This window comes from Mercenaria mercenaria, chromosome 2 (assembly GCF_021730395.1).
Source record: "Mercenaria mercenaria strain notata chromosome 2, MADL_Memer_1, whole genome shotgun sequence".
Taxonomy (NCBI): Eukaryota; Metazoa; Mollusca; class Bivalvia; order Venerida; family Veneridae; genus Mercenaria; species Mercenaria mercenaria.
Window position 1 is genome coordinate 91,004,348 of NC_069362.1, and position 25,229 is coordinate 91,029,576.

Here is a 25,229-nt window from a genome sequence, read left to right on the forward strand (position 1 = left end):
CATACTGTGCTCTAATTACCTACAGCTACTGTGATTGAAATAATCTTCAAATAAAATACATCCTTACATCCTTCCTACATAAATGAATTCAAGCTAATCATGTCATTGCGAAATGGTGTCAAGCTATGTGACATCAACTACAATGGTCCTGTATAGACTTTTTTGTACAGGATACAGGTATATTCCTGACAATTACAAATGTCTAAGGAAGGACTAAGTGAAACAATGTTTCAATCGAGTAATTACTCTGAAAATAAAATTAAAACAAAAAATTTCTCATCTATCACAAAGAAGTTTCTTTATCAAATTAACTTATCCAGGAACTGAACTAATCACCATAGAAAATTAAGCAAGAGGCAATTTACATACAGTAGATCACACATGTGATACACAACCAATCTAAATTATAAGAACAAAAACAAAAATAAAAACTAAGGTTACACTTTTCACTGTATAAACATTTTTATTGTACTATTAAAAAACATTTTTACCTTGATTAGGCCAAAATTAGTAAATCTGATATAAACATAGCTGCATGGCCTAACTTTTTTGGACAATCCTTATAAATTAAACAAGAGGCCCAAATTGGCATAAGTTGCTCACATGTGGAGAACTATGACATTCTGGCCTTGCTTCTGACGAAGTTTGGTGAACATCCATTAAGGAGTTCATTAAAATTCTTTAAATTTATTTCCTTTTTTTCTTGCTGTGACAACCCTTAAAATGCATGATCATAAAAGATATGAGAGAGGTCCAACCAAGGATAGCCCCTAAATGGTGTCAAGTAAAACCATATCAACAAACTCAAGAGAAGTCAATGCAAGGATGCTATTGGCTAAGTTTTGTAATGATACATTTAGCTGTTCATGAGAAGTCATTTAACAGTTTCTCCATTTTTAGCTCTGGTGGCCCCTAAAAGGAGCCAAACTGAACAAACAGAACAAAACAAATTTGGAGCGAGAACTGTACAAAGATGCTACAGACTAAATTTGTTGAAGATCCATTGTGGTTCATGCGAAGCAGCAGTGCAAAAGTTGTTGTTTTTTTTCTATTTTTAGCTCTGGTGGCTCCTAAAAGTGGTAAAGAAGAATTATTTGAACAATTCTGAGTCCATACAAGGATACTACATACCAAGATTAAAACTTGACCGAAGTCTATGCCAGGACACTACAGACCAAGTCTAGTGTAATTCTGACCAGCAATTATAGAATAGATGTTTTTGTAAAAATGTATATGCAGAAGTCCTGATGAAGGATGCAGGACAACGGACACCATACCATCCACCTATACTAAAAGCTCATCCTGAACAAGTCCAGGTGAGCTAAAACAAAATTTACATCTCCTTAAACATCAAAATGCTCAAATTGATATGTAATCAATACCCTGATAGAAACAAAAATTGCATATAAAACTAAAGACTTTTCTAGCCTGGCCTAAATTTTGAGCAAACAGATTAGAACTCTCACAAGTTTCTTAAACATGAAGCAAAGTGCATTCAATTCCAATCTAGCAAACTGCAGGTTCCTAGGTACTTGACCTAGTTCTAGTATTGGCTGCGTTATCAGACTATGATACTGACATACAGACAATATCCTCTAATGAAACAGTATATTCAAACCCAGTTTAATTACACAACTAAACACCTGACTTAAATGCTGAAAACGACTCAATAACCTGTGATTTAGCAATCTATTATGTAAAACTCAGATTTTTCGATAAAAAGAAGAACAACCTAATATGTCCAATTTTCTTTAAAACATGTAAAAAAACTTTCTAGGTCTCATCAATAAGGCTGGAAAAGAAAGACTGAAAGAAAAGAATGTGGCCATCACCGTTATGGTCGTCTGCAATAGTCTGGCAAAACACAAGTGATATTTTCTCAATCAGCTGCTCTTTTACTGTGGTAGAATGTGAAAATGTGATTTCAAATTCATCAAAAAAAAAAAAAAAAAAAATGCACCCGCAATACATGGTGAGAGCAAAACTTCTTCCTTTATGTTAAAGAAAATCCTTTACAGGTTTAGGTATTTTTTTGTTAATTACATGTCCCTACTGTTGTAACTTTAACGGACGCATCTATATCTAATAATAAACTACTTGTAAAAACTATCTCCAAAATTAAAGAAAAGGCCCTGCTACCACTCCATGAGATGTTTAGTATGATGTACAAATTATTAGTTCAGATACATAAATAAGCTCCAACAGACAAAATTTAATATCCGCAATTTATATGCTGCCAGACCCAGATTCAATTAGACTGCTGCCCAGCTGACCCTTACTGACATGTGGCCAATCAGGGTAGTGACACTGTGTAGCTGTCAGCTGTTTCTTACAGAAATTATGGAATCAAGATCTTCTTTTCAATCCTGTTCAAGGATTAGCACAGTTTATCTGTAATGGAATTGCTATAAGTGAGTTATAGTACATTGTATGTATTAAAAGAACTATGATATGTTTCTACTCTGTATACACCAGTTAACAACATAAACACCAATATCTAGACAAAAACAAAATGAACAACACAATGCTTATTATATCACAATATTGTACTAAATAACTATATCACAACCACTTTTGATATGTATCATTCTACTGAGAAAGGGATAACTTCCTGCCAATATAACTTGAAATGTTATATCTTACAAATTAAAATACACCCAGGAAGGGTAACTTGCTGCCAATATAATCTGAAATGGATTATATCCTAAATTCATATCTCACGAAATAACATACTGAGTGAAGGATAATTTTTTTGCTGCAATGACTTGGAAAGGATTACGTCCTATTATATCAAACATACCATAAACGGGACAACTTCCTGCAAACATAACTTAGAACTGATCGCAGCTTCAAGCCATTTCTCACATATTAAAACATATTGAAAAAAGGATAATTTCCAGCCAACATAAACTGTAAAGAATATCATATGTGCATGTCAAAACTAAAACTTAAAAAAAAAAAAAATCCAATCTAAAACTCCGAGGCTATCACTCTTATTCCTAATGTTCCTGTACAAGATAATGGGACAATGAAAACAAATTAATACTAAAAGGACATTTTATGAACCATTTAAAAATATTTTGTCATGAAATCTAACATCTGTTGAGAAATCTATGAAATGCGGAGATATATAACACCCATTGAGAAATCTAACACCTATAATATTATGCCTGATCAAGATCAAGAGTGGCAGGGGTGTCTGTACTGCTTGTATGAGTGTTGTCTAATGTCATGTAGGAATGTTCACGATCCTGCTCCTCATTCAATTTTCCATACTGGAATGAGTTAGTTTCACTCTCCCCAGGCAAACCAGTCACCTGAAATGTACAAACAAATAATTAAACAACATGTAAATATAGCAGAGGTGACATTCTACACATTAACACATTTACACTGTCAGAACATAAATAGGTCTCCACATTGTTGTTTGTGTTGGGTTTATTGTAAAGCTGACAGTTACAGCTATATGGCAACTTTCCCACTTTGATGGTAAACAAATACTCTATATTATATTTTCCCAGTATTACTTCTGGAATACAGAAGTACAAGAGTCCAGATCTACACATGTTCAACAGTCTAGTCACAAATTTACTGTCAAACTGTCATACTGGTAACTCTTATTCCAGTATAGGCATTCCTTAAGTTGACTGCTGTGTAGTGAATAATGTTTTAGCCAATCAATCTTGACTCAGATGTAAGAAGTCTTGAATGTAAGGTCTGACCATGCATTTCCAAAGGACAGAAATACTGTTATAATATAAGTCTGTAGACCAGTCTCTGAATGAAACCTTGCCACTGGTCAATTTCCAAATTGTGCTTAGATACAACCAATCAGATGCCATAGTTTCATGTCTGGTTTTCAAATTTAGTCTAGAGGAGACAAGAAATCATGCAAGCTCAGCAAGTTTCAAGGTGTCTTGACAATTACTTTAACAATAAAAGCAAACAAAATAGCAGAAGTTTCCTAACTAACTAGGCTGAACATACCCTTTGTCCTGTTGCATAGTGAGGATTCTCAAAAGCTACGGTCTGATTCTGAGTAGATTTTGATCTGCCAAGTCTCCTGTTGACAAAGAAATGAAAATTCATAACCAGTTTTGATATCAAAATATTAGAGTGGTTAAATTTCTAGTGATAAGTTGACATTAAGTAATCTCTGATATGGTGATAGTGTGAAATTACGTCATTTCAGATAGACTGATATTAAGCCATCTCAGACAGGGGTGATATTATATAATCTCAGAAAACATGATATTAAATAATCTCAGATTTAGTGATAACTGGTCATCTTAGACAGGATGAAATTAAGTTATCTCAGACAGTGAATTATAAAGTCATCTCATATAGTGAGATATTTAGTCATCTCCGACCAGGTAATATTAAGTCAGCTCAAGAAGGGTGAATTTTAGTCATCTAGGACATAGTGATACTTAGTCAATTGTTTTTTGGCTCCAACATAAATCCCAGGCTCACCCTCCGAAAGTTCAAATAGTTGGTCTCTAATATATATAAAAATAACCATTCACTTCTAAAACAGACATTAATAAATATCAAACCTACCTGAAGAGTAGCACAGCTACCACAGCGATTGCCACCAGGAATATCAAACCCAACACAACGCCAACAACAACACCCACTGTTCTATTACTAGTTTGAGGCTCTGGTGTCACTGTTAGTGGACTTGTTGATTCAACTGTGAACAGAAAACAGACATATGATTAAATGTGGAAATTTCTTTTTTTTTTTTGTGTCTATTTTTTTTTTATTGTTTGAATCACTTAGACAATGAGCTAAAGTCATTTGGCAGCTTAAGTTATCCGCAGTTTTTAGTGAACCAAACATAAAACTAAGAACAAGAGCTGTCAGTGGACAGCACGCTCGACTATTCTCAGTGCCTGATAGTATAATACAAGAGCTGTCAGTGGACAGCTCGCTCGACTATTCTCAGTGCTTGATAGTATAATATAAGCTATGAGTAAAACTTTAACATTACAATAAGCATATTCTAAGTCGAAAAGGGGCCATAATTCAGTCAAAATGCTTGATAGAGTTGCCTCCTTCTTTTTACAGACTGGGGTCATGATGGTAAACAAGTATGCAAAATATGAAAGCAATATCTCAATGGACTTTGAAAATATTTGGGGTGGTACGCAAACTTTAACATTTTTTCTAAGTCGAAAAGGAGCCATAATTCAGTCAAAATGCTTGATAGAGTTGCCTCCTCCTTTTTACAGACTGAGGTCATGATGGTAAACAAGTATGCAAAATATGAAAGCAATATCTCAATGGACTTTGAAAATATTTGGGGTGGTACGCAAACTTTAACATTTATTCCAAGTCAAAAAGGGGCCATAATTCAGTCAAAATGCTTGATAGAGTTGCCTCCTCCTTTTTACAGACTGGGATCATGATGGTAAACAAGTATGCAAAATATGAAAGCAATATCTCAATGGACTTTGAAAATATTTGGGGTGGTACGCAAACTTTAACATTTGTGTGACGCTCACGCTAACACTCACGCCAATTCCGGGGCGAGTAGGATAGCTCCCCTATTCTTCGAATAGTCGAGGTAAAAATGGCCAGGGACTAAAACAAATTGCTCAAGCCAGCACAGGTGAGTTCACTTATGCTTGAACAAGCAGTGGTGAGTTCATAAACGCTCTATCAAGAATGGCAAAGTTCATCAATGCTAAACCAAGAACGGCCAAGTTTATCAATGCTCAAGCAAACTGTGTTTCACTTTATTTTATTATGTTAACATCTAAGAACCCTTGACAAGAAAATATTTTTCATCCCTACTGAAATAATCACCTGTTTTGATTGTTATAGTATTTGTTCTCTTTCCTTCACCATCAGCACTAACAGCTGCCACTGATATGATATATCTTGTCTTCGGCATTAGACCTATTAGTCGTGTAGAAGTCTTTATTGGATTAACCTGTAGAGAAAAGGTATGCCATATTATACAGATACACAGGTCTGGCTGTATATTGCAATATAGTTTTACAAGGAACACCCTAATCATGACAAACTTACAATTAATCTGCTAGCACTAAGGCTTGAAGATCTGATGGGGTTGGGATGACATATGTTTGGATTAAAAGTTATTTTTATTAAACAAAACGAGTAACAATAAACAGAATTTGTAATTGACCTTTCTCTTGTGAAATCATGAATCACCCTGATAAATTACTCTAATATGAAAACTCACATTTATATTCATTAAAATATGCCAACAATGATGTTGTGTGTGTGTGTGTTCGGGTTTAACGTCTTTTTCAACAATTTTTCAGTCATATAAACGATGGTGTCTACTTGTAGCAGTGAGCACAATGCCCAACTTTATAGTGCTGCTTCACTAGAATATCACGCCGTAGACACGTGACATGATACCCCACCCAGTCACATTATACTGACACCAGGCTGACCAGTCCTAGCACTACCCTCTTAATGCTGAGCGCCAAGCGAGGAAGCTACTAGTACCATTTTTTACGTCTTTGGTATGACGCGGCCGGGGATCAAATCCACGACCTCCCGCACTCAAAGCGGACGCTCTACCCCTAGGCTACCGAGGCGGTCAACAATGATGTTATTTCACTAATTATTTGGCATCACAGACATACAGGCACCAGTACAGGGTGCTACTATATTTAATCCACTACTATACATAAAAGACATTTCATATTCGAAACCATATACACACTGAATCCAGTATTATGTGAACAAAACTATTCATTAGATGTTTATGCATTCCTAAATTATTCCGCTGCACGCGTAACCCCTCGCCATGCTAAAGTATATTTAGCACACAGTCATACTGACATGCTACTTGTGCCAATAAATAGTGCTTCCCTACTTGATCTATTTTTTACACAAAAGACATTAGAACTGCTGATATGTCACATAGAATTCACTCCTGGTATTATTCTGCAGTGGTAAAACCTCTGTCATGTCTGAATATATTAAAACATGGTTCTGCTAAAATCATTTCTTTAACTGCCTACATGTTATTTCCCCATATCACAGTAGATCGTGAATAAGTGAGAGCTCATCTGGTTGTCACTAGATTTTAAGAAAATTTCATTCAAATGTGAATATTTCAGATATGCTGACAATAACAATATCACGAGTTACAGTAAACTGTACTTACAATCCTTTCCTTACCACCTAAGGGTTGATAATGTAAAGCATAGCTTTTGATATGAAGTTGTGTATTTGGAGGGTCCCATGTAACTTCAATAATGTCATCTGGTAAAGCTTTTCCTTGCAAGTTGCCAGGGGCAGGTGGTACCAGGCCTAAAATATATAATGCATAATGTGGCTATAATTAATACATCACCACATGTTACTAACAAAGTTCATTCTAACTAGGGCTAAGACAGGTAGAAAAGTTTTGACGTAAGTTCCAATGGACCAATAACTTGCTGGTACCCAGTTAAACATAATCTGAAACCTACCAGTTCCTCTCATTGTATATATTTTCATAAGGTCAAAGGTAACAGTAATATAAAATTAGTTTCATATTTCTTGTATATCAGACATACGTTTCCTGTGTCTCACTACAGTTGGCAACTTTGTCTAAAGCCCAGGGTTGCAGGAGGTTATATATAATAACACAACCAACTACATCAATGAATTACAGCATAAATTCATATACTTCAACAGGTGCTTAAAAGACAGTATTTTATTTTCATTTTACTTTTATTTGTAGAATATGGTATGCCAAAAAAAGAATCTTTTACTGGTTGCAGGTGTAGATGGAAATACACGGCTAAATAGTTTAGTGCCAATAAAAAACACTACCGGTAAGTAGCTGTTGCTACTTTAATACTGTTTTGTTTCAAATGAAATTGAGACAAACACTTTTTGATGAAATGAAATAGTTTGAACAATTACTGCTGTGTATTACCCAGTTTTTTAACCACTCAATGAAATGACACACAAAATGAATATAATTACTTCAAAAAATTTATCATTCAGTTTTTAAAATAGAAAATACAAATGTATAATCTGAATAAAACTAGAGCTATCACTAAAGGTGATGAATGTACCCCCCGCATGCACTGACACAGTACATTGCAATTTGATGCACACAAGATTGCATAATAATGTGGACTGTATGTATAAGTAACAAAAAACAAGGTCCCATAACTATGCAGAATATTTATCTAAAAGAATGTAACATGCACCATGCACAACTAGGGTTGGTACTGATCACTTGTGTGAAGTTTCATTAAATTGTGAGCAAGGGTTTGGTAGATTAGGCACGCACAAGATTGCATATGCAGACTGTACGTACATAGTATGTTAACAAGAAACAAAGTCCCATAACTCTGCAATTTTTGTCGCTGAAAGAACCTAACATGCCCCATGCACAACTACTGTTGTTACTGATCATTTGTGTGAAGTTTCATTAAATTGTGTCAAGGGGATGAGGAGAGATGGTGCGCACAAGATTGTGTCTATGTATATAGTATAGTAACAAAAAAACAAAGTCCCATAACTCTGCAAATTTTTTTTCTAAAAGAACCTAACATGCCCCATGCACAACTACTGTTGTTACTGATCACTTGTGTGAAGTTTCATTAAATTGTGTCAAGGGGATGAGGAGAGATGGTGCGCACAAGATTTTGTCTATGTATATAGTATAGTAACAAAAAAACAAAGTCCCATAACTCTGCAATTTTTTTTCTAAAAGAACCTAACATGCCCCATGCACAACTATTGTTGTTACTGACCACTTGTGTGAAGTTTCATTAAATTGTGTCAAGGGGATGAGGAGAGATGGTGCGCACAAGACTGTGTCTATGTATATAGTATAGTAACAAAAAAACAAAGTCCCATAACTCTGCAAATTTTTTTTCTAAAAGAACCTAACATGCCCCATGCACAACTACTGTTGGTACTGATCACTTGTGTGAAGTTTCATTAAATTCTGGCAAGGGGATAAGGAGAGATGGTGCGCACAAGATTGCATCTACGGACAGACAGACAGACAGACAACCTGAAACCAGTATACCCCCCCTTACAACTTTGTTGTCGGGGGGGTACAATAACAATATAGTAAGCACACTTTAGACAAAATTTATAAGAAGCGGTTTACCTCATTTGTAATGATTTGAATACTATCTTACCTGTAATGGTTATTGTTGCATGATCAGACATATTGCTGGATCCAAAATCATTAATGGCTTTCACCCACACAGTGTATGTCTCTCCTTTCTTGATAAGCTCTGGCTGTAAAGCTTTTGATCGAGATAGTTTACTCTGCAAATAACATGTTTCTTCAGGATATTATTTTGCAGCAATCAAAAAGCAAAAAAAATGTAGCTACTGATTCAGGAAAGTTTCAAATATAAACTAGAGCTGCTTTTGAGAAAAGCGCATGTCACCCACAACTGCACATATCACCCACAACTGCCTAATCATCTGAATAGTTGTGTTTCTGAGTCAACCATCCACCAATACATGTATCACTGGCACCTGTGTACAGAGTGATTTTCTGTAATTCAAGAGCCATAATTCTGAAGTGCCTGGTCTGATTTGGTTAGTTATTGAACTTGTCTGAGGACTTACTGGCAAACAAATTTTGTTCAAGTTTGGTGAAGATCAGATGAGAAATGTTTGACTTAAGAGTGCGGACAAGTGTGTACAGAGCAATTTTCGGTATTCAAGGGCCATAATTCTGAAGTGCCTAGGCTGATTTGGCTAGTTATCGAACTTGGCCGAGGACTTACTGGCAAACACATTTTGTTCAAGTTTGGTGAAGACTGGATGAGAAATATTCGACTTAGAGTACAGACAAGTGTGTATAAAGCGGTTTTCAGTAATTCAAGGGCCATAATTCCGAAATGCCAGGGCCAATTTGGCTAGTTATGGAACTTGGCTGAAGACTTATTGTGAAACACATTTCGTTCAAGTTTGGTGAAGATTGGATGAGAACTGTTTCACTTAGAGCACGGATAAGATTTGTGACAGACAGACAAACACACACACAGACAGGAGTAAATCAATATGTTTCCCACACCACTGTGTGGCGGTAGACATAATTATCTCAAATGTTTGTATCTAAACAGTATGATTTATACAAACTACATATATCTATAAGTTGATTTATCTTATTAGCACACTGGTTAATGTATGAAACACCAGGTGCACAACTTCACAAGCTGAATAACAATCCTGTGAGGTTTGATAACTCTAGGTCAATTACTTTTTGAGATATTCACAACACAAAATCTGACAGACGGACAGACAAATGGACAAGGGCAAACCTGAGTGCCCACCCAAACCCCCAGACTTTTGGGAAGCACAAAGAGCAGTAAGTTTCTTACTCTATCTTATTTATATAGGGAATCTAAGTACCATGTTTTGTAATGATTAATGTACACCAAAGTATAATGCTCATGTGAAATTTTAGCCTGGAATTCAATGAAAAATTATACTTCCAATATTAATTACCACATCAAATATTCTGACAGACAACACTAGTTCAAATTCACACTTTCTAGATTGGCAGACCCTACTGAACCTACTAGAAATGTACCTATCTGGAAACATCAACCTTAATTATGAAGAACTTAGCAGCCTTATTGTAGAGAGCTTGTTACCAGTGCAGGAGCTCTTGTGTTTGCTCCCTTGCTGTGTCATACCAAATATAAATATGTAAAAACAATTGCACTAGAATGATGGACACCATCAGGAATATTTAGTGGTGAAAGTCATTAAGGTAAGCTTTAGAACTTGTTTTACAACTGATCTAAAAAATATGTATAAACTAAACCCTTATCATGCTGGACACAAATGATTCTTTGTGACCATTGTAGATCATGATCAGCCTGCAGTCTGATTAAAATCTGCACTATTCGCTATTCAGTCAGTATCTTTTTGTTAACACCCCTTTTAACAGTTAATGGTACTGTCCAAATTGAAAGTTGGACAAGTTCATTATAGAAATTTAGAAGGGTAAGGGTTAAACAAACTGCAACATACCGCAGCATCAAATGTCTCCTCCACTGATTTGGACCTGTAATACACATGATAAACATCTACTTTATCAGCATTCTGCTCCGGAACATCCCAGAACACCTTAACTGTATCGTACATCTGCTGTACATGTACATTTCTTGGAGGAGATGGTATGTAATCTGCAAAGTTCAAAATAATACATAAACAATTAAAGCTGACATAATGTTTAGTCTGTTGCAAGATTTATTATTATGATCATAAGTGGCAACAGGAAAAGGGTATATTTCCCAGGTTAACTAAATCAAGACTTGTCTTAGTAGAAAAGTCATCCATACTCTCATATTTTTGATGTCTTTTTAAATCCACTGTTAAAGAGTCTTTAAAAAAAGTCACCATTCAGCATTCTCTAGAAGTTACTATAACTGACTGGGCCAACTTGGCAAAGCTGTAAAGTTGATGACTTCAAACCACTTGGCAGCTTTGAAACCCAGTTTGAGACAGTCAGCTACCACAAAACCTTGTGTTGATGTGACTTTAAACCCAACAAGAAGAAATACTTTTAATTTAAAAATGGATAAAATTTGCATAACAACAAGAACTGTCCCTAAGAGAGCAAATGCTCAACTATTTGAATTGTTGTCCCTGAAGCAGGAATATAACCCTAAATGTTAGAATATCTATAGAGTTTCAATCCAGTATCTGCATTAGTTTTGGAGATAGTAACTTGCATGCAAAACTTTAACCAGAAGTTTTAAGTTCACAGGGGACATAATTTGGCCAAAATGCATGTCAGAGTAAATGGGACTTGATGCTATAACCTAGTTTTATAACCCCGAAGACACATGTTAAGTTTCAATTAAATATCTGCATTTGATTTGGAGATTTTCTAAGTCCAAAAGGGGGCATAATTTGCCCAAAATACATTTCAGGGTTATGGAACTTGACCCAGTGAGGTTGGTAATTGACCTAGAAAAGAAACTAGAAATGTGTCCATGGGACACAGATGCCCCCACTACATGACAAAGGACACCTGCACATGCTGACTAACATTCCTGTAAACTTTGGAGACTCTAGGTCAAATACTTTTGGAGCTACGCGCGACACAACATTAAATGACCAATTTTTAACTAAGTCAGGGGCCATAACTCCTACACGACTGAATGAATCCGGATGCGAAACCCCTGGTGCATAACTGCACATGCTGACCAACACTCCTGTAAACTTTAGTGATTCTAGGTCAAATACTTTTGGAGCTACACGCGACACAACATTAAAATGACCAATTTTTAACTAAGTCAGGGGCCATAACTCCTACATGACTGAATGAATCCAGACGCGAAACCCCAGGTGCACAACTACACATGCTGACCAACATTCCTGTGAAGTTTTTTGACCCTACGTCAAATACTTATGGAGCTAGGCACGACACAACACTAAAATTACCAATTTTTACAAAGTCAGGGGCCATAACTCCTACATGACCATATGAATCCGGACGTGAAACCCCAGGTGTACAACTGCACATGCCGACCAACATTCCTGCAAAGTTTTGTGACTCTACGTCAAATACTTTTGGAGCTAGGCGCAACACAACATTCTCATAAGGACGGACAGACAAATCTATATGCCCCCCTCAAAGTGGGGGCATAAAAATAAGTTTCAGAGCTATATGCCTTTAAGCTATATGTACTTGCAAGCAGAACTTTAACCAGGATTAAAAGTCCAAAAGGGGGCATAATTTAGCCAAAATGCATGTCAGAGTTATGGCTCTTGATGCTATCACCTAGTTTTATGACCATGAAAACACATGTGAAGTTTCAATTCAATATCTGCATTAGTTTTGGCGATAGTAACTTGCAAGTAAAACTTTTACCAGGATTTTCTAAGTCCAAAAGGGGGCATAATTTGGCCAAAATACAAGTAAGAGTTATGGGATTTGACCCAGTGAGGTTGGTAATTGACCTAGAAAAAGAAAAAATAAGTTTCAAAGCTATAATATTATGCCTTCAAATGATAGCCATATGTATTTGCATGCAAAACATTAACCAAGGCGTGATGCCGACGCCAACACCAGGGTGAGTAGAATAGCTAGACTATTCTTTGAATAGTCAAGCTAAAAATACTTGGACTTTACACTTTTCATAACAAAACAAATTTATAATTATGGATCAAATTAATAGTAATAAAAGCTAGATGACTTACGTGCCCCCTGTATAGCACAGTTGATAAGTATATTTGCATGTGGAAGACACACCAACAGTTCAAGCTGATTGTCATGTTCTGGGATGACTCCTGCACAGAATGGCAGACATGCTTCAGTTACTCCTTGTTTTGTACAACATTTTGAATGATCTTTCCCATCTGCAATTCAACTCTGAGTGTAAAACACTTGGCAGATAATCAAATACATGTAGTGCTATTTCTAAGATTTTGAAATTGTAAACATTTCAGCTTTAAATGTGCCATCTACATGTCCAGGAGGTTATAGATTTTATTCTAGACATTAAAGAACTTTTGAAATTGGCCTCCATGCTCCAAAAACAAGCTCCAAGCACAGTGTGATCATGGAAATAAACATACTGAGCTTGAGTCAAGTCTCAAATTGAGCTAAATCTTGAGAAAAGTGAACACCTTCCTAATTCTCAAACTTCTGAGAGCAAATCCAAAGATTAACTAGAGCTATCACTAAAGGTGATGAATGTACCCCCCGCATGCACTGACACAGTACATTGCAATTTGACACACACAAGACTGCATAATTATGTGGACTGTATGTATATAGACTGTATGTATACACTATACAGTATAGTATCAAAAAACAAAGTCCCATAACTATGCAGAATATTTATCTAAAAGAATGTAACATGCACCATGCACAACTAGGGTTTGTACTGATCACTTGTGTGAAGTTTCATTAAATTGTGTGCAAGGGTTTGGTAGATTAGGCACGCACAAGATTGCATATGCAGACTGTATGTACATAGTATGTTAACAAGAAACAAAGTCCCATAACTCTGCAATTTTTGTCGCTGAAAGAACCTAACATGCCCCATGCACAACTACTGTTGTTACTGATCACTTGTGTGAAGTTTCATTAAATTGTGTCAAGGGGATGAGGAGAGATGGTGCGCACAAGACTGTGTCTATGTATATAGTATAGTAACAAAAAAACAAAGTCCCACAACCCTGCAAATTTTTTTTCTGAAAGAACCTAACATGCCCCATGCACAACTACTGTTGTTACTGATCACTTGTGTGAAGTTCCATTAAATTGTGTCAAGGGGATGAGGAGAGATGGTGCGCACAAGATTGTGTCTATGTATATAGTAAAGTAACAAAAAAACAAAGTCCCATAACTCTGCAAATTTTTTTTCTAAAAGAACCTAACATGCCCCATGCACAACTACTGTTCGTACTGATCACTTGTGTGAAGTTTCATTAAATTGTGTCAAGGGGATGAGGAGAGATGGTGCACACAAGATTGTGTCTATGTATATAGTAAAGTAAAAACAAAAAAACAAAGTCCCATAACTCTGCAAATTTTTTTCTAAAAGAACCTAACATGCCCCATGCACAACTACTGTTGGTACTGATCACTTGTGTGAAGTTTCATTAAATTCTGTCAAGGGGATAAGGAGAGATGGTGCGCACAAGATTGCGTCTACGGACAGACGGACAGACAGACAACCTGAAACCAGTATACCCCCCCTTACAACTTTGTTGTCGGGGGGTACAAAAATATTGCTGTTCTGGTGTCTGGTTTGGTCACAACCACGTTCCCCCACTGACAATTCAATTAAATCTTAAGGATTCTACGTTACATGTGATTAATGTAACTTAAACAACAGGTACATGTAGTATAACTGAAACATCTTATACCTTATCTAATACTCTGATCTAATGTTCATTAAGTATGATGAAACTCTTTAACAGCCAGAAAATGAGAAAATTCTGTCGAACAATTTCAAAATACCGTCTTAGCCAGAAAGCGGAGAATTCTTCAATGGCAGAAAACGTGAAATTCTTGACTGCCAGTAAATGTGAAAATATTTTCTGCCAGATAATGCCAAAATACGGTCTGCCAGAAATGTAAACTTTTTCACTGGCAGAAAATGTGAAATTTTTGATGGCCAGTAAATGTGAAAATATTGTCTGCCAGACAATGCCAAAATACTGTCTGCCAGAAAATGTAAAATTTTTCACTGGTAGAAAATGTGTAATTCTTGACTGCCAATAAATGTGAAAATATTGTCTGCCAGACAATGCAAAAATACTGTCTGCCAGACAATGTAAAAATACTGTCTGGCAGAAAATGTAAAATTCTTCACTGGCAGGAAATGTAAAATTCTTCACTGGCAGAAAATGTGAAATTCTTTACTGGCAGAAAATGTGAAATTCTTGACGCCAGTAAATGTGAAAATATTGTCTGCCATACAATATAACTTCTTGAAATGATTTTTACTGAATGAGAAAGTGAAAATCCTGTGTACATGTACTAGAAAATTCTTACCGGCTGCACATGAGAAAAAGTCTGTCAGATAGTTTGCACAATGTGTCAATGCCGAGTTACTGAATATGTTGTTAATATCTATATCATAGGTGCAAATTTGTCTCGAGCAGTCAGGTGGAACGCCTTTCGAGCGGCAACAGTCTGAAAACAAGAACAACAATATCTGATTTATTAATCTGAAGTCTGGAACAAACAAGGTTCAGTCAACATCTTTCAAGGAATAAAATTACCAACAAGAGGTCCAAACTGGCCCTATGTCACTTATCTAAAACTGACAATTTGATCTTGAATATATGTATGACAACTGAATCATGAGTAGTAAGTAACAAATGCATTTAGTATAAAAGGTTTTTCTACTTAAAGTTCCTGCAGCCCCTAAAATCAGTCATGTAGAACCATTTGAATAAATTTGACAGAGAACCTTATAAAGATACTACAGACAAAGTTTGGTGATGATCCGTCAAGCAGTTCAAGAAGACGTCCTTTAAAGGCTTTTCTATATTTACTTCTGGTAGCCCCTAAAACCAGTCAAGCAGAACCACTTAAACCAAATGGAGAGGGGACTTTACAAGCATGCTACAGACCAATTTCGGAAAAAATTCAACCAGTGGTTCCTGAGAAGAAGATGTTTAAAGGTCTTATTTGTTTTTAGCTCTAGTGCCAGTAGTGGCCCCTAAAATAATTCAAGCAAAACTATTTGAAAAAATAAATTGTGACAGGACCTAACAAGGATGCTGCAAACCCAGGCTGGTGATAATCCATCAAGCAGTTCATAAGATGTTGTTTAAAGGTTCTTTTTTTTATTTTTAGCTCTGGCAGCCCCTTAATCCAGTCAAGCAAAATCATTTAGAAAAAACTGAGAGAATACATACATGATAACACCTCAAGTGTGCATCTCATGATGCAATTTTCTAGTTAATAAAACAGATACATGTAATGCATGTCTGCGAGGGTGACATGGGTATTGTCAACCTGTGAAAAATAATGACACCCCAGCTAGTGCCTCAAGTGTTATCACTTTTCTCAGGCTGACAATTTCTGATATCATGCTTGCTGGCCTGTGTTATCATACATTATCTCCAAAAACATGATAAAATAAGAGGAAAGAATTCTTAAGAATGTAAAACAATCAAATCACAAAATAAAAGCAAGATGAAAAATTTTATTATACCAACTTTAAGCACCATAGATATCTTAGCTACAGTAAAAAATATGTTTATATATTTCTTATTTTGTTATATTTCAGGTAGAATTATTTAGCAAAGGAAAATCTGACTATACAGCTAATTTTCTATTTTCTTTATTTTCATATCAACATATCAATAACCTTTTTTATCCCAAAATTAAAATCAATCATACTCAAAATATTTGTCCAGCCACTGGTTTACCACATAGGGAAACATACAATTTACCTCGCAAGGTAGTACCTGTTATTGTTTCAGATGTAGTAAGAGCTATATTTTTTGTACAGTTAATTGATATCTAATGATTTCTAGGAAAGTGCTGAACAAACAAAACATTGAATCTTGCCTTACTTCTGCAGTGTCATAATTTTGTGTTGCCTAATGTGTATGATATTGTGCAGTAAAACTGGTATAATTTGTTAAAAAAAGATTTAAAAGAAATGAAATAAAAAGAAAATTTGTATTACATAAAAGACTAAAATATATTTCACTTGTAAACATTGAATTTCAAATTTTCCATTGTGGTAGTGCAACTTGTGAAAATACTGCATCTGATCTTCACTTGATTAAAAATATTTTGATCTGAAATGCAAAGTTTCAATACAGACATTAAATCTATTATTTTCAGAGAAACCTGACGCTACACTTCCTTCCAATGAGAAAATCTAAGGGTAGATAATTAATAACATAAACATGTCAAATGTACTGTGGAAATGTAATGTATCTCCCTACCTGTGTCAAATTGTATCACTCTTGACATTTAGTCAAAAATGATATCAAACTGACAAAATAAACTTACTGAAAAACTAACTATTGTAATGCATTTATTTGTACATACCTGCAACATCTGTTTTATTTGGTGGTGCCGACGTTGGTACAGGAGTAACAGGAAACATATCTGAACAAAAAAAATCAGTTTTATAATAAACTATAGAACTGTATTATCTAAATATAGAAATAATTTCTAAAAATAAGAGAGCCATGATGGCCCTAGATAGTTCACCTGAGTTTCAGAGCTTAAACAGGCTAGACAGTGTGCAACTTTGGAAGAGGGCCATAATATGCTCCTGGTGTCAGAAATTCCACAGGCAGTACCAGTTGATTACATAAATTAGTACGACAAACAGTCAAAACACTATATGCTTCTTAGGTCTTTAAAATTGGGTGGAAAAAATAAGCAGACAACTTGAGCAGGCTGAGGGTGTTTAGGACGGTCTCTTTATAATGTTTATCTGCATCAAATGGTTCTTGAGAAGAAGTTGTTTACAGGTATTTCTACATTTCGCTCTAGTGGCCCCTTAAAGGGGGTGCCCCTAATTAAGTTTGGAAGAGGACTTTACAATGTTGCTATGGACCATTTTTTTTGTTTTTGTTCGGTTTACAGTCACACGGACACAATAATAAGTCATATGGCAACTTTCCAGCTTTTGATGGTGGTGAAAGACCCCAGATGCTTCTCCATGCATTATTTCATCACTGGTGCACACCTGTGTAGAACCACAGACACTACATAAACCAGCTGGATGACTTCTTCATATTGCATGCTCTAAGTGAGATGGAACCCGCATTGGTGAGGGGCAAGTGATTCTAAGTCAGCCACCTTAACCACTCAGCCAAAGAGGCCCCTAAAATCATTGAACAAACTTGATAGAGGACCACGACAAGATGCTACTGACCAAGTTTCTTGCCATTTTGACCAGCAGTTTCAGAGATGTCATTTGAAGTGTGGACTGACAGATGGGCAGACAGAGGCTGGACAGTCAGCAATCACAACAGCACACTGGAAGCACTATGTGCTCAGGTCAGCTGATAAAATAACAATACATTGCAGGTAGTTAAAAGGAACTTATCTTGTGGTTAAAAATCAAATCTGTTTGCAAAAAACAAAAGAAGCAGACGCACTAGCTTCACATTGCGCCGTCATATTATAAACTAGGAAAACTTTTAAATGAGTGCTGTATGATGCATACTTACTTCTCAAGTTACCAGTGGAGTGCATTTCTCCAAACTTATTCGACCCACTACAAGTGTAGCTTCCAAAGTCATCTGAGACAACATTTTTCACTGTCAGAGCACTTGTAGTTTTGCCTGTGACCAGATCGGTCCTCAGTGTTGGCATATTGTACTTGGCACCACCCTGTAATGTGTTACCATCCTTGGACCATGTGACAATATCAGGGAAACCTTCAAACTCGCAAATTAACTTGGCATCTTGGTTAACCCCTGGCAACACTGTCTTTTCTGTCATTTTCTTTGCTACTGGTTTGTCTGTAAAGGATAATTCACTTTGAGTGTAGATTTAATCTAGAAACATGTTTAATAGTACACATGAATAACGAAAGTCATTGGTAAAAACGGAAATGCTCCCATTACAGTTTGTGGCAGGTATCTGGGGAAGTTATTATCAGTCTCAAGTACACTATGACCTTGACCTTTGATCAAATGACTCAAAAAACAATAAGGTCATCACTTACCACAGTATATCATCCTATGTTGTGCTGTTCATCCAAGTGTTCCCCAGTTTAGGGTATTGTTAAAAAGATCATTTTCACCAAAAATGCCACCATAACCTTGACCTTTGACCCTAGGAACACAAGTGGTCATCTCCTAACTACAGGCATTTGTCCTAAGCATTAAGTCACAGGCCTATGCATTCTCCAATTAGAGTATGAAAACCATTTTCAGCCACAAGGTCATCATGACCTTCACCACAGACATAGTAACACTAACAAACTATGCATCACAGGCACTCATTCCGTGAAGTTTGAAGGCTCTAGACCTGTATCTTCTCCAGTCATTGACTAGAATCTGTTTCAGTCTGAAGGACACTGTGCCATCACAAGTACAGTGAATCATCGCTCGCTCGAGCAATTCATGTGGTCATGGCTGATTTCCTTCTATTTTCTATGTGAAATTACCATGGCTGGGTCGAGCATCGATCGCTCGAGTATGACAACTGGTCCCCGTGTATCAATTTACTCTTTGCTGCTTCTGGCAAACTCGAGCAGAAGTGTCAAAATTTTTCACACCTTCGGCGGTCAAAATGTATCGGTTAATTTAAAATTTTCGCACTCGGTGAGAATTGCGTGGTCTATTCCCCGACTATCTTAAATGTTTGTTTTTCGGTATATTTGATCTGATAATGAGATTAATTATTGATGAAATGTTGAAGAAATACTTATTGATCAAATATTGATCAATTAGATCTATTGTTTGTTCTAGATTAAAGCAAGTATGCTATTACTTATTACGTCTTAACAGCGGGATCGAGATCTTAATATTTTAATCAGATGATGTTTGTAATACGTTATTTGAAAATATCACGAGTGTGTTATTATTACGTATCACTGTTTCCTCTGCAAATGGTTCCGATGACAATTGGTAAAACAAACTTCAATTTTCTTCGTATGTTAGTCAATGTTTGGGTCACTCGAAACCATGGATAACTCGAGCATTTTGCTTATCCCCTTGCGACCTCGAGCGAGCGGTGTTTCACTGTACCTCTGATTTACTTGGCTAAAATTTAGGTCAAATACCCCATAAAACTATTAGCTACTGACACATGGTATTTACATGCCATATTTAAGGTTACAACTTCTTATGCAGGATGCTCCCCACCCCAACCACATGCCCACTTCTGGACAGGAAACTTCATATCAGCAACAGCACTCTGCAAATGAGAGACTAACTTTGATGCACTGACATTCCACACAAAAGAATGTTATATTGCATATTAGAAGACAAAGTCACGTAGAGGAGTTATGGATTAAAACTATAATGTTTAATACTTACATCTAACATTTAGGTAAAGCTCGTCCCTGATCACCTTTCCATCCACAAACGTAACTTGACATGAATATAAACCCTGATTATCACTTGACAATTCTTTTATAATGTACAAATTTTCTTGAGAGACAAGTTGTCTGTTTCTGATCCATTTGACACTGTCGAGTTCGGCACCAAGTCCAACACATTCTAACTGTACAGATGTACCAGAGTCAACAACACCAGAGGGCGCTTGTGATACAGATACAGTATGTGGAGCTGCAATACAATGTAAACACGTTAACTTTGTCACAGGTTGCATATTTTAAAATAAGTGACAATTGGCATTTTTGACAACAGTTTGGAGTTACTTCCCTTTGACTACATCTGCTAGAGTGCTGACAGAAGTAAAAGTTACCTGCCATGGATTCCATCCCACCAACAGATGGCAGTTCAGTCATGCAGACTAACACTGTAAGTTTGACCAGAACTACGTACCAAATAGGTAGCAATATTATAAAATTCCCTAGCAACAATAAATCTCAACACTCTGCTGGGATACCACCTTTATGCTTAACAAGAACATATAAATGTACAAATCTCTTTCATAGACTTGTCATTTCTCACCTCACATTCATCCCGTCAGTATTTGTGAAGTATACATTCACATTATGTAAGAACAGTAAAATGTCAGGCAGTTATAACTCATATGGCTAATGACATGAAGTAAAATACATTGAAAGAAAAGAGATAACATGTTACAATTGGAAATGCAGAATATTTGCTTGACTGTAGGATAAAAGTAGCAAATCTAATACATGTAATTGTCTTTTGTTTATCAGTTAAAATGGTCTGGCTGAAAATAGGCAGTTCTACAGGACAGAAAAAAAGTTTAGAAAACAGTTTTAGGATTTATACAAAATTTAATATATAATTCTCTGTTTTCCATAGAGAGGCTGATGGTACTAAAGCAATGTCTAATTTACTACATAATAATCTTAGTCACTGGTGTCGTTAAAGAATTAATTTTTGTTCAAGATTCTTGAACAAAAATGGGCTAAGAGTTTGACAGAGGTGAATTCTTTCAAAGCAGAAGAGGAAGAATGAAAGCTCTATATGGGAGACTGTAAGTGTATAAATGTGAAAGCATTGGTTGAGATGGCTAAGACCCTTTCCTATGGAGGTGCAGACCCCAGGTTTGATTCATGGCCACTTGCATTGTCACTGGGTAAGCCACTTTTATCATTACTGCCTCAGTCCACCCAGCTCTACCAGCCAATTGCTATAAGTAAGGTATAATTGGTTTTAACTGTTCTTACAAAAGGGTCACGCAAAAGCTCTGCAGAGCTAATGTTCATTGTTTCCCAACATGCTGGTACATATATGTTTCCTCTTCCTAAATAATGACGACCTGACTTACACTGTATCATTATTAAAATTGTATACAGATAACGACACTCGAGAAGGCACTATCATAATACATGTACTTTGTCATGGCTGCAAAAAATCATATACAGTGAAACCTGTGTTACAGACCACCTGTTAACACGAACCATCTGACTCTTAACAACCACAAGCTTCATTTCTGATTACAACAATCTATACTGCATTTACTAATTGTTGAAGATTTTTCTCTGAAATCAAACCGTAGCCATGACCTCTGTCCCAGTCACTAAAATTCTTAAATTCCACTATCCCAGAGGGAGAGTATGATACCTTGAATCATAGTTTTTTTTGTAAATATGGAAGGCTGTGAACTAGTTTCAAAGTTTTTACCAGCACTGACTGCTATTTGTGTAAAATTCAATTACCCTGCAGAAGTGCAACAGAAAAGGAGAACAAAAATGCAGTCAAACCTGTGCTAAAGATCACCTGTTACCAGTGACCATCTGATTCTACATTTAAATATTTTCTGTGTAATTTTATCTACAAATAAAGATCCTCTGCAGAAAAATACCACTTTTTTGACACTCCTGCATTGTCTTTAACATTCAACTTTGTGTATACTTACAGTCAGCTTGTGTGGTTATGATGATGTATGGCGAAGGCAAGCTCATCCCATTTTTGTTGTACGAGCCAACAGCTACACGGTACGTTGTCATGGGTTTCAAGTTGGAGAAGGTGTAGGTGTTCAACTTAGTTCTCTATAAATATATAGGTTATCATAATATTTGTTTAGGTCTGAGTGTATAAAATACTGAAGCACAACTCATCATCAAACAAGAGGGCCATGATGGCACTATATCGCTTACCTGAGTAGAGTTGTTTGCTTGAACAAATTTCCTAGCTAAAGCTTTAAAAACAAGAAAATGAGAGTGGGTCAAGGTAAAGATTATGCAAGATTACTTTTGAAATCTGTAAAAGAAATATAACAGGTGGTCCAATTCCTTTTGCTGTAGCTCAGAAAACAATAAAGTAGGTCAGTAGGTCACACTGATGGTCACTGAAAGTCTGTTTAAAGATCGGCATGTAAAATTATACATGTCATCCAAATTTCAAAGCTGTATCTTAAAAAACAAGAAAGTAGGTCAGTAGGTCACATTCAAGGCCACTGAAAATCAGCTTAAGTAGGTCAGTAGGTCACATTTAAGGCCACTGAAAATCAGTTTTAAGAAAGTTGTGCAAAACTGTACATGTCATCCAAATTTCAAGGCTGTATCTTAAAAAATAAAAAAGTAGGTCACAATCATGGTCACTAAAAGTCAGTTTTAAGATCGGTGTTCAAAACTGTACCTGTCATCCAAATTTCAAGGCTGTATCTTAAAAAACTAGAAAGTAGGTCAGTAGGTCAAGGTTACAGTCAAGTGACCCCTAATTACTTGGTGTCATAAGGTAAATATAACTAAACAGTCTAGGAAATATGATCAGATAATTTTTGAAGAATTTTTTCCTATATAACTCATGTAAAAACTATGTGACCCTCGGGGCAGGGCCTCTTTTCACCCCAGGGGCATAATTTGAACACTCTTTTAGAGAGCCACAAGGCAATGCTACAGAGCCTAAGCCTTGAACTTTCAGCCAAAAAAATTCCTATGTAAGTCTATGTAAAACTTGGGACCCCCAGGGCAGGGCCTCTTTTTACCTCAGAGGCATAATTTGAACAATCTTGGTAAAGGACCACTAGGCAATGCAACATACCAAAAATCAAAAGCCTAGGCCTTGCAGTTTCAGACAAGAAGATTTTAAAAAAAAAAATTCTATATAAGTCTATGTAAAACTTGAGACCCCCTGGGGCAGGGCCTCTTTTCACCCCAGGGGCATTATTTGAACAATCTTGGTAGGGCACCACGAGGCAATACTACATACCAAACATCAAAGGCCTAGGTCTTGTGGTTTCAGACAAGAAGATTTAAAAAAAAAAAATCTATTTTAAGTCTATGTAAAACTTGAGACCCCTGGGGTGGGGCCTTTTTCACCCCAGGGACATAATTTGAACAATTTTTGTAGGGAACCAAAAGGCAATGCTACATACCAAATATCAAAGGCCTAGGTCTTTTGGTTTCAGACAAGAAGATTTTTTTAAGTTTTTTCCTATATAAGTCTATGTAAAACTTGGGACCCCCAGGACCGGGCCTCTTTTCACCCCAGGGGCATAATTTGAACAATCCTTATAGAGGACCATTAGATGATGTCACATGCCAAATATTGAGGCTCTATGCCTTGCCCTTGTGGTTTTTGACAAGAAGATTTTCAAAGTTTTCCCTATATAAGTCTATGTAAACCATGTGACCCCCAGGGCGGGGCCATATTTGACCCTAGGGGAATAATTTGAACATTCTTCATAGAGGACCACTAGATGATGCTACATACCAAATACAAGAGGGTCATGATGACCCTGGATCGCTCACCAGAGAAATATGAGCTACATGTTTCAAAATGTCAAACTGATGATTTTTAGAAATTTTTTGGAAGATTTTCCGATGTACAATCAAGTAACCCTTAGGGTGGGGCCTATTTTACCCCGGGGGTCATGATTTGAACACTGTTTGTAGAAGTCTACTGGGCAACGTTACATATCAAATATCTAAGATCTAGGCTTTCTGGTTTATTTTTAGCAAATTTATGAAGTTTTCCCTATGTACAATTAAGTAACCCCTGGGGCTGGGTCAATTTGACCACGGGGGGTCAAGATTTGAACAAATTTTGTAGAGGTCCACTAGGCAATGCTACATGTCAAATATCTAAGCTCTAGGCCTTCTGGTTTATTTTTAGAAAATTTTGAAGATTTTTCTATGTACAATCAAGTAACCCCATGGGGCGGGGTCAATTTGACCCCGGGGGTCAAGATTTGAATAAATTTTGTTGAGGTCCACAAGGCAATGCTACATGTGAAATATCTAAGCTCTAGGCCTTCTGGTTTATTTTTAGAAATTTTTTGAAGATTTTCCCTATGTAAAATCAAGTGACCCCTGGGGCGGGGCCAATTTTACCCCGGGGGTCATGATTTGAACAAAGTTTGTAGAAGTCTAATAGGCAATATTACATATCAAATATCTAAGATTTAGGCCTTCTGGTTTATTTTTAGAAAATTTATGAAGATTTCCCTATGTACAATCAAGTAACCCCTGGGAGGGGTCAAGATTTGAACAAATTTTGTCGAGGTCCACTAGGCAATGCTACATGTCAAATATCTAAACTGTAGGCCTTCTGGTTTATTTTTAGAAAATTTTGAAGATTTTTCTACGTACAATCAAGTAACCCCATGGTCAATTTGAACAAATTTTGTAGAAGTCTACTAGGCAATGTTACATGTCAAATATCTAAGATCTAGGCCTTCTGGTTTACTTTTAGAAATAAAAATC

At 36.3% G+C, this 25,229-nt stretch overlaps 1 protein-coding gene across 1 annotated transcript in view; it reads right to left on the reverse strand.

Annotated features, from left to right (window-relative positions):
- Positions 1-443: 443 nt before the first annotated feature.
- LOC123564559 (Ig-like and fibronectin type-III domain-containing protein 1) overlaps positions 444-25,229 on the reverse strand; it is a 95,613-nt gene continuing 70,827 nt past the window's right edge. The window contains exons 23-35 of the mRNA XM_053527261.1: positions 22,439-22,571; positions 20,455-20,706; positions 18,637-18,930; positions 17,501-17,560; positions 15,479-15,619; positions 13,171-13,329; positions 10,993-11,147; positions 9,135-9,267; positions 7,151-7,296; positions 5,812-5,938; positions 4,561-4,693; positions 3,988-4,063; positions 444-3,317 (exon numbers count right to left, since the gene is read on the reverse strand). Of these exons, the coding sequence (XP_053383236.1) occupies positions 3,165-3,317; positions 3,988-4,063; positions 4,561-4,693; positions 5,812-5,938; positions 7,151-7,296; positions 9,135-9,267; positions 10,993-11,147; positions 13,171-13,329; positions 15,479-15,619; positions 17,501-17,560; positions 18,637-18,930; positions 20,455-20,706; positions 22,439-22,571 (1,962 nt within the window). The 3' untranslated portion in view covers positions 444-3,164. The remainder of the gene's footprint in view (positions 3,318-3,987; positions 4,064-4,560; positions 4,694-5,811; positions 5,939-7,150; positions 7,297-9,134; positions 9,268-10,992; positions 11,148-13,170; positions 13,330-15,478; positions 15,620-17,500; positions 17,561-18,636; positions 18,931-20,454; positions 20,707-22,438; positions 22,572-25,229) is intronic.